Source organism: Cyphomyrmex costatus, unplaced genomic scaffold, assembly GCF_001594065.2.
Source record: "Cyphomyrmex costatus isolate MS0001 unplaced genomic scaffold, Ccosl1.0 scaffold413, whole genome shotgun sequence".
Lineage (NCBI taxonomy): Eukaryota > Metazoa > Arthropoda > Insecta > Hymenoptera > Formicidae > Cyphomyrmex > Cyphomyrmex costatus.
The window spans coordinates 64,060-73,386 of record NW_017278351.1 but is presented as its reverse complement, the minus strand read 5'-3'; the positions used below and the strand labels follow the sequence as shown (position 1 = coordinate 73,386).

The 9,327-nt window shown below is 31.7% G+C and overlaps 2 protein-coding genes across 2 annotated transcripts in view; one reads left to right on the top strand and one right to left on the bottom strand.

Moving 5' to 3' along the window:
• Positions 1-2,669, top strand: part of LOC108777153 (uncharacterized) — a 6,505-nt gene extending 3,836 nt beyond the window's left edge. Inside the window, exons 3-7 of the mRNA XM_018543964.1 lie at positions 365-790; positions 1,763-1,862; positions 1,924-2,031; positions 2,089-2,244; positions 2,562-2,669. Coding sequence (XP_018399466.1) covers positions 365-790; positions 1,763-1,862; positions 1,924-2,031; positions 2,089-2,244; positions 2,562-2,615 — 844 coding nt within the window. The 3' untranslated portion in view covers positions 2,616-2,669. The remainder of the gene's footprint in view (positions 1-364; positions 791-1,762; positions 1,863-1,923; positions 2,032-2,088; positions 2,245-2,561) is intronic.
• Positions 2,670-2,780: 111 nt separating this feature from the next.
• Positions 2,781-8,302, bottom strand: yip2 (yippee interacting protein 2). Its single transcript, XM_018543984.1, has 8 exons — positions 8,209-8,302; positions 6,216-6,382; positions 5,961-6,092; positions 5,314-5,578; positions 3,714-3,889; positions 3,417-3,617; positions 3,082-3,236; positions 2,781-3,007 (listed from the first exon to the last, which is right to left on the bottom strand). The coding sequence occupies exons 1-8, from the start codon at positions 8,225-8,227 to the stop codon at positions 2,923-2,925; spliced, it is 1,200 nt and encodes a 399-aa protein (XP_018399486.1). The 5' UTR covers positions 8,228-8,302; the 3' UTR covers positions 2,781-2,922.
• Between the last annotated feature and the right edge of the window lie 1,025 nt (positions 8,303-9,327).

Genomic DNA, 9,327 nt, shown 5'->3' with positions numbered 1-9,327 from the left:
TGATTTAGTCTTTTCTAATAAAGCACTTCGTTTCGAAAAATGCACAGAATCATTATCAGTCATATATATAATCATATATAATATAAAAATTAATAATAAAAATAATAAATTATATATATTGTAAATAAAATGTTAATGTAAAGTCGGCCTGCAAAAAAGAGAAAGAGTATAAAATTTGGCAGAGTTTTTAAATAGATTTTAATCTTGAAAAATATATATATACGTATAGATCAAAAGTAAAAGATCGATATTTTTAGGTGATTGTTCTTCTTCGTCGTCAGACGCGGATCCAGACGCTCCTAGACATAGCCGACAGTTCTGCATTTAGTCGCTACGATAAAAAATATGAGGATTTACTCATAAGTTACGCGTGGAAAGGTATCTTTCATCATGCGATTTATCAAAGTTTCGGCGGAATTGCGGTATTTTGTTGGGGTTTTACTCCAGTCGCTGATCTGATCGCTGGTCGTTCACGCCAGCTGCCTATGGAGGGATGGTACCCTTATAATACGACGGCGACGCCGGCTTTCGAAATCACCGCAACGCATCAGGGCATAGCTATTATAATTGCTTGCTTTCATAACGTGGCGATGGATACACTGATGACGGGCTTGATCACGGTCGCCTGTTGCCAGCTGGCAATCCTAGAGCGCAACATTATCTCGATTGATAACAAGGAAAAAATCTGTGGAATGCAGAATGATAACGATGAGGACAAGTCTCTTGAAAGAGGAATTTTAGCTTATCAACTACTCAAGCAATACGTTATGCACAGCAATATGATATTTCAGTAAGTTAGATCCGTAAAAATAAGGCTGAAATAAAAAATTTGATGTGTTAAAATAGTTTGAAGCAAAAAAAAAGAGACAATTCTGTTCGAATATGTTAGTTTGTATTTTATATGTATGTAATTCAAATCTCCGAACAGATCAACTTATTTAAGTACAATGATCGGTATGTAATATCAATTTGTCATGTTTAAAATTCGAATAATTCAAATATTTTGCTATACAAATTTAACTAACGCTACATGTCCTGAAATATTGATAAAATATTCGTAAGATCTTAAAATAATATTTTAATACCACCGTATAGAAAAATAGATATTATATACATATATATATATCTATATTTTATTATACATATAATATTTTGAAATAAAACAATAAATAGGGGGAACGTAGTATAAAATAAAAACTTAAAATATTCCAAACAAGAAGACAGCCTATAACGATCAAACCTGGATTAAAATATTCCATTCGAGCATATCATTACATATTCGACAGATATTCCGCAGGCATTCCGAAAAATTATAATTCTCTTAAATGTGAGCACATTGGCAATAACTTTATATAGTATATATTATTATATATATTTCAAGAAAATTTAATTTATATAATTTAATCAATATATATTATAATTTAATCAATAATCGTTAAATTGTAAGTCAATTTAACTCGCGATATTACTGTCGTAGTTTATTAGTGTTGCGTTTCAAATCTGAAAAAATTTCGGCGCACAATTAAAGAATTACATATGTAGTATATACATTCACACGCACAATTATTTAGAAGCACCGTGATCCAATTTAGACCGCTGCGGCATATTGTTCTCATATCGGTTTTAATTTATATATCTACATTTTTTTAAATTAGATTGCATACGTGAATATGTACTATATCGAAGCTATAAAAAAAATTAATGAAAATAATTATCCGTTTACATTTAGTTTTGTTAGCGACTAATTGCATTGATTTTGCAGTTTCACAAGTGAGATTCAGGACATCTTTGGTACCGTTATCTTTTTTCAATTCCTCTCAAATTGCGTGATCATTTGCTTGATTGCTTTCAACGTATCACAGGTAAATCCGATTGTTTCAATCGATTTATCAATGAGTTCTCATGTGATCGGTTGCACCGCAGATGAATGTTTATATTCCGGCGGTGTTGATCGGCATGCTGACATACATGTGTTGCATGACGTACCAAATATTTATCTTCTGCTGGCATGGTAATGAATTACATCTACATGTGAGTATTTAAGATATTTTCGTATACAGATATACTAGAAACATGCGCGATTTTTAGAGTATACGTTTAATAACGGCTGCGTATTCGAGCAATTGGTTCTCCAACACAAAAAAGTTCAAACGCGCTCTACAAATCGTGATGATAAGGGCTCATCGTCCGCTCACTATGAGTGCCGGTAGGGTCATGTCATTGTCTTTAGATACTTTCGTGCAGGTACGTATATTTTTATCAGACACTTTGTTAAAACAAAATGTATTCACTTAAATACGTTATAAAGATCTAAATGATGATATTGTCTTTCTCGTAGTTGAACTTTTGTAAAGCATGTGCACCATTTAATTTCCGGAACAAATCAAAAAATGCCGCCTCGACTTATTAAAATAATTCATATATATTTTTATTTTAAAATAATCTTAAGTAACATTTATTATTTAAATCCACATTATATTAGTGTTTCGGAAACTAAACTGCTTTAAATTCTAAGTAAAATCTTAAGTTTGAACAAAGGTAATAATTCTCGTATATTTCAGATAATGCGGATGTCCTATTCGATTTTTACGGTACTTCAAGGATCGACTACTTAACAACAAATTTATTAATATCAAATTTTATAACTATGGTATATTTTTTAAAACTACAAAGAGCAGCAAATAAAACATAAATGTTTTAGTTTTATTGAAACTGTATCATTATAATATATACAAAAATATATGTTTTTATATATAAAAATATTCTTCATGATATTGCCTATACTTATCATCAGACGAGAAAAAGAATCAACAATTATTTGTTTGATAAATCATATGATGTATCACTCTTATCATTTCATGTTAGCTCAGTTTGTATATCACAATATATTCTTACAAAATTTAGGTTAAACCTTTTAATTGATTACAGCGCTTCTACCATCACAGCGATACCTTGACCGCCGCCAATACAAGCAGAACCGATACCAAATTTTCCAGACTTTCGCCTTCTGCAAAAAAAAAATACATATTGTAAATAAAGATATTAATAAAAACGTGTTCATACTACCATAAGATATGTTACCTAAGTTCGTGCACCAAGTGAGCAGTGATCCTGCTACCGGAAGCAGCCAATGGATGTCCTACAGCAATAGCACCACCATTTACATTCAGTTTATTTAGATCCAGATTAAGTTCTCTTGCACACGCTAAAGTCTGAGCACCAAAAGCTTCATTGATCTATCAGAATACATAGTTAATGCAATGAGAAAAAACTGAATTATATTTTTAATTACATTTTATATTAATTATTTTCACATCTTTACTTAAAGAAAAATTCGAATGAATTTTTTTATCTAATCTTTACTTAAAGATGCTACTTGATGGGTCAAATTTCTGTTGTATAAATTGAAATCTCACCTCAACGATTTCTATGTTATCGAGTGTCTTGCCCGTAGCTTTAAGTAAGTCCTTGATTGCAGGTGCAGGACCAATTCCCATAATGCTCGGTTCTACACCGACAACACTATATCCTACTAAACGTGCCAATGGTTTCAGGCCTTCTGCCTTGACAGCTTCTTCGCTAGCTAAAATAACAGCGCTCGCTCCATCACAGACACCCTAGGAACGAGAATAGAGTTAATTGAATTTGAGAGAAAACAATATAAAAAAATTCATATAAAAATTCAATCTATAAAATGAATAAAAACATAATACCGATGCAGAACCAGCTGTGACTAGTCCATCTTTCTGGAAAACTGCTTTCAATTTGGCAAGTGTTTCTAACGTTGTTTGCGTACGTGGATGTTCGTCTACACTAACAATTGTATCCTGCTTCTTAATTTTCACTTGCACAGGCGCTATTTCTTCGTTAAAACGACCCGTGTCATTGGCTGTAATAATGTTTTTTTAAATAGAGGCTTAAATTCTATAATCTAATTTATTTAATTAAAGAAGAATATTAATAAACTACGAGCGCAAGTCAATAAGTTCTTAGAAAATCTGTCAAAGGGCATTCGCAGTGTCACATTACAGTAGTACATGTTACATTACTTATTGACAAATAGCATCTTTCAGCTGATTACTGTCAAATTTTGAGCGGAATTCATCGAGAGGTTTTATTTCTGTAGACGATTAAAGCGAACAACCTTTGTATTTTTTGCAAAATGGAAAGAAACGAGTTTCGTACAGTGATACATATGAAAGGTTTAACGTCGAAAGAAATCAAAGTCCAGTTGGATAATGTTTACAGCACATCTGCACCAGCGTTTGCGACTGTATACAATTGGATGAATGAATTTAAACATGGTCGTACCACGTAAATATCCATATATGATGCATCTCGTTCGGGACATCAAATTGAGGCTGAAATCATCGATAAAGTCCACGATGTTGTTTTGACTGATCGACGAGTGAAAGTGCGCGAGCTTGTTGAGGCCGCATATCACATGGCACAGTGATTTCAATTTTGAACGAACAATTGGGTATGAAAAAGATGGGTGCCGCTTTTGCTCACTGTGGACCATAAGCGCGACCGTATGATTTCAAAACAATGTTTGGAGATGTTTCAATCCAGATGAATTCTGCGTCGATTTATTACTGTGGATGAAACATGGATTATTTCACACTCGAGACGAAGGAACAATCAAACCAATGGACTTCACCGGATGAACCAGCTCCGAAGAAGGCGAAGACCGTGAAGTCGGCCGGAAAGGTGATGGCCGCAGTTTTTTGGGATGCACTCGGTATAATTCATATCGATTACTACAATCAAACCAATGGACTTCACCGGATGAACCAGCTCCGAAGAAGGCGAAGACCGTGAAGTCGACCGGAAAGGTGATGGCCGCAGTTTTTTGGGATGCACTCGGTATAATTCATATCGATTATCTTCCGTCGAAGCAAACGATCAATAGCGATTACCGCTACGAAGTGCTTTTCCATTCAGCATATTCGCCAGATTTAGCCCCCTGCGATTATTTCCTGTTTCCAAACCTGAAGAAATGGTTCGGAGGAATAAGAGATTCACCACCATAGAGAGCAGCTCATCGCCGAAACAGAGGCTTATTTTAAAGAGTTGGACAAATCATATTATTCGGACGGCTTGAAAAATTTGGAGAATCATTGGATCAAGTGTATCGAGACTGAAAGGAGACTTATGTTAAGAAATAAAAATAAATTAATAAAAAAAAAAATGTGTTTTACTATGTTTTTTTCTAAAAACTTATTAACTTGCCCTCGTATAAACTTCAAATTTTATTTGATCAATAACTAATACGTAAAATTTTATATTGAATAAGATATTGTAGATATCTACCAGCTTTCCAACGTTGTTGACTATTCAAAGCAAATTGATCGACTTCTTCTCTTTTTAATTTGTATTGAGCACCGAGTTTTTCCGCAGTCAGTCCCATAGGCAAATTACAATAGGTGTCGAGTAATCCAAGCCAAAGTGAGTCTTCGAATTCATGTTTCTGGCCAAGAGCAGTGCCATAACGAACGTTTCTTACAACAAAAGGAGCTTGACTCATGTTTTCTGCACCACCCGTCAAGACAATCTTCGAGTCTCCCATTAAAATATTCTGAAATGGAAAATGTAGTTACTGTAGTAAGATGTTATACAGGGTATAAGGAAATTATAGCATTACCCATCATGAACAGGTAGAGGACTGAATTGAATCGAAAAGTCTTACCATTTTGCAGTTACAATAATAATATTAACAAGATATTAATTTTTAAAAATAAATACTAATACTTAAACAAAGCTCTCAATGTCAAAACAATAAAAAAGATAAGGCAATTCGAATAATAAGCTAGCAGGACCACAAAAAAACCCGGAAGAAAAAGAAATAAAGGTAGAAATGAAAAGAACTGAATTTGTACTAATTTGTACCAGAAAGAAAAAGTTAATTTATCGACTCATTTCTCGAAAAATAACCCTCAATTAAATTTAACTTGGCTAACCTGAGCGCCACTGACAATTGCCTGAAAACCAGAACCGCATAATCTATTTACACTAAATGCTGGTCTTTGTAATGGAATTCCTGATTTTAACAAAGTATGTCTTGCCAAGAAAGCACCATCGGAAGATGAATTCTATAAAAAAAAAATTAAAGATCAGTTGAAAGAGCTATATAAGTTCGTTAGTTATTGCGGTTTCCTTCTTCTTGTTAGTTTATATAAATCGCAATTGATAATTATAAATAGAAACTGACTTACCATTAGAACGTGTCCAAATACAACACTATCAATCTTCTCTGGTTTTAGGCCTGCTGCCTGCATTGCGGCAGTCGATGCAACAACTGACAAATCAGTTGCACTTTTATTCATAAACATACCTCCCATTGTACCAAATGGGGTACGCTTTGCAGCAACAATAAAAATACCTGTGGGAGATTTCAAATCGATAATTTATTTTACTTTCTTATATCCTATTATTCTTATATCTTATATAATATTTATAAATAACTACTTTACAATTAACTTATAAATAACACTTAACATGTACATAACATTACAATAGGTACGACAAAAATTACGTCAAATTACGACAGATCACATTTTATTTTTTAAAATTATACACTTTTCTACTGAATATATTTTATGAATAAAATATCTGGGTTTTTAAATTAAAAAATCATAAAATTCTTCTTATATTAGTAAAAAAATTTTATACTTATTTTCACTTATATTATTTTTACTTATTATTCTTCATTTATTATTATTTCACTTAAAAAAAAGACAATTTATAATCGTGTCCATAATTTGAGACAAAATTTGGAACGTGTTGTAAAAGAGTCGAAATTTAGGATTATCCTTCCTAACTTATATCTAATAATTAGAACTGTAATCACTAATTGTAAGCATTATGATTTCGACTAAACATGGATTAATTCAATTGACAAATGTCTATTTCCAATTTAATTGCATTCTATTTTTTTAATTGCATTCTATTTTTTAATTGCAGTACACAATGATTTTTGACAGAGTTATGAGCAATCAAAATCAGACCTTTACTTATTTAACTCGCGAATAACTTAGAAACAAAAAAATCACAGGATTTTTAAAAACGATTTTAAAGGCTTTTTTTTCACGATAGGTATTCAAAAATTTTTTTGGACACGTGAAAGACAAAATAAAAAAAAATGTTCATCTTTTTCAGCTCGTAATTTTTTTATATGTAAAAATTACCAAACTGACAGAGAAACTCAAAAAATTATTAGAGAGAGAGAGAGAGACACATGTATATAAAAGGACATTTATTTTACAATATTTTTGCTAAACATGAACGAAATTTAAATTTAAAAAAGGATTTTAAAATAGAGATTTTAAACTTTAAAATCCTTTTTTAAATTTAAATTAAAATAGAGATTTTAAGCTTTAAAATCTTTTTTAAATTTAAATTTCGTTCATGTTTAGCAAAGATAAAATAAAGATCTTTTCATATATGTGTCTAATAAAGATTTTTCCCCAATCCAATATATATATTCTTAGGGGCTGCACAGAATAAAAGGAACAAGGAACAGAGAATAAGAATTTCAACCTATCAGAAATCATATACTGTGGAATAAACAGTGTATATTCCATAGTATATGATTTCTGATAGGTTAAAATTCTTGTTCTCTGTTCTCTGTTCCCTATTCCTTTTATTCTGCGCAGCTTTATAATTTTTATACATGATATATAAAATGAGCCATAACTCGTTTTTAAATAAAAATTTCTAATTATTATAATATAATTCATTCCAATATTTTTTCTTTTAAATATAAAACAAAAAATTAATAACTTTAAGGGCCGATTGTTCTATCCTTCGGTACTTTATTAGTTCACTATCTTATTCTCCTACTCTTTTATGCACTCATTCTTTTGTTTATCCAATATGTAAATTACCACATAGTTTATTCAAATAAGATGGAACAACCGCAGACCTTACTGTACTAGCCGTTGTGTTAAGAAAACAGTTTAGGTTTAGGTACATATGCAGCTGGATACAGATATAGATATAGGTATTATTTAACAAGTCACCGATTAAATTAATCAGAGCTGTTTAATCGACCTTATTTTTGATATTCAAAATATTAAAAAGTATTAGCAGATAAATTTACGTTTAAAGTCTTCTTTTGAAATTTCCATCATTGGCGTAACGAGCCAATAATGGAAACTGTTTTGATCAAAAGGATTCAAATTAGAATAGAAATTGTACAATACATACCTTTCGTTACAGCCGACATCGTAGCGAATCACTTCAAGTTGTTTTTGTAGAATTACTATTAAACGACTATAACTGGAATATGACGGAAACTCGATGAGATATATACCCACTCGAGGTTCAAAGTCCTACACAGCGTCGAACATTAATCAGCTCATGTTTACCGAAATGTTTCTGCTGTCATCACTGTTATGGCGCTGGGAGAACTGTTAAATTAAGGCCTGTTCTCTTTAATGGAACTTGTTCGGTTTACCCTTTCTCTTTTTCTCTTCAACGCGGAGAGAAAAGGAAGAAACATGAACCATAACAAGAACTGTAGCCGAAAAGAACAGACTTATAGAAATATTTGTAGTATCTCTATAAAAGGAAGAAAAAGCTGGCCCGGGAAACTTTTCAACGTTCGATATTTCGTGTGTTTTTCTTATCATTTTTCTTCGTTTACAAGATCATCATATCTAATCATATCTAGTTTTACTTAGTGCAAGCATCGATTTTGCACATCATCTTTATATAGTGTGTTCAATAAACATGATGATGCAATCATGTACAAGATATACTTAGATATCCTTAGATATACTAAGATTTTTTTTACATAAAAAATGATTCCCCTTGAAAATTAATGCAAATCTTTATCCAGTGTATGTTTTTCTTTTTCTTTAAATATTAAGTTATCATCTTCGTTTATTCAAAATGCAAATATAATTCTGCCATATTTTATATCTGTGTAATTAAGTAATTAAAATGTTTAAATTATTCTTTCCTCTTATGTCTAGATAATACACGTATTACCCAGTGAGAAATGATAATGGAATCGACATCGAATTGATGTCGTTCGACGTCGAAATCATCTAATTGACGTCGAATTGATTCCATTGTTATTTCTCACTGGGTTGAAACAATACGTCTAATACGGACTCTATGGGTGCGTTTCACTTAACGTTCGAAACACTCATAATCATCATTTCATTTTTTAATATTTGAAAATGATAAGGATGAAATAATGCTCGCGAGCGTTGCGAATGTTAAACCCATTCTAAAATCGCATAAAGCCATTCTACAATGGACAGTAGCAGTAGTGAATTAAGGAGTAGGCGTAGAAATTAACAAATCATAGTCGAATGT

Coding starts and splice junctions, on each gene's coding strand:
- yip2 (XM_018543984.1), bottom strand. Junction 3,890..5,313: donor TCAACAACGTTGGAAAGCTG/GTAGATATCTAC, acceptor ACATTATTACAG/CCAATGACACGGGTCGTTTT. Junction 3,237..3,416: donor ATAACATAGAAATCGTTGAG/GTGAGATTTCAA, acceptor GTATTCTGATAG/ATCAATGAAGCTTTTGGTGC.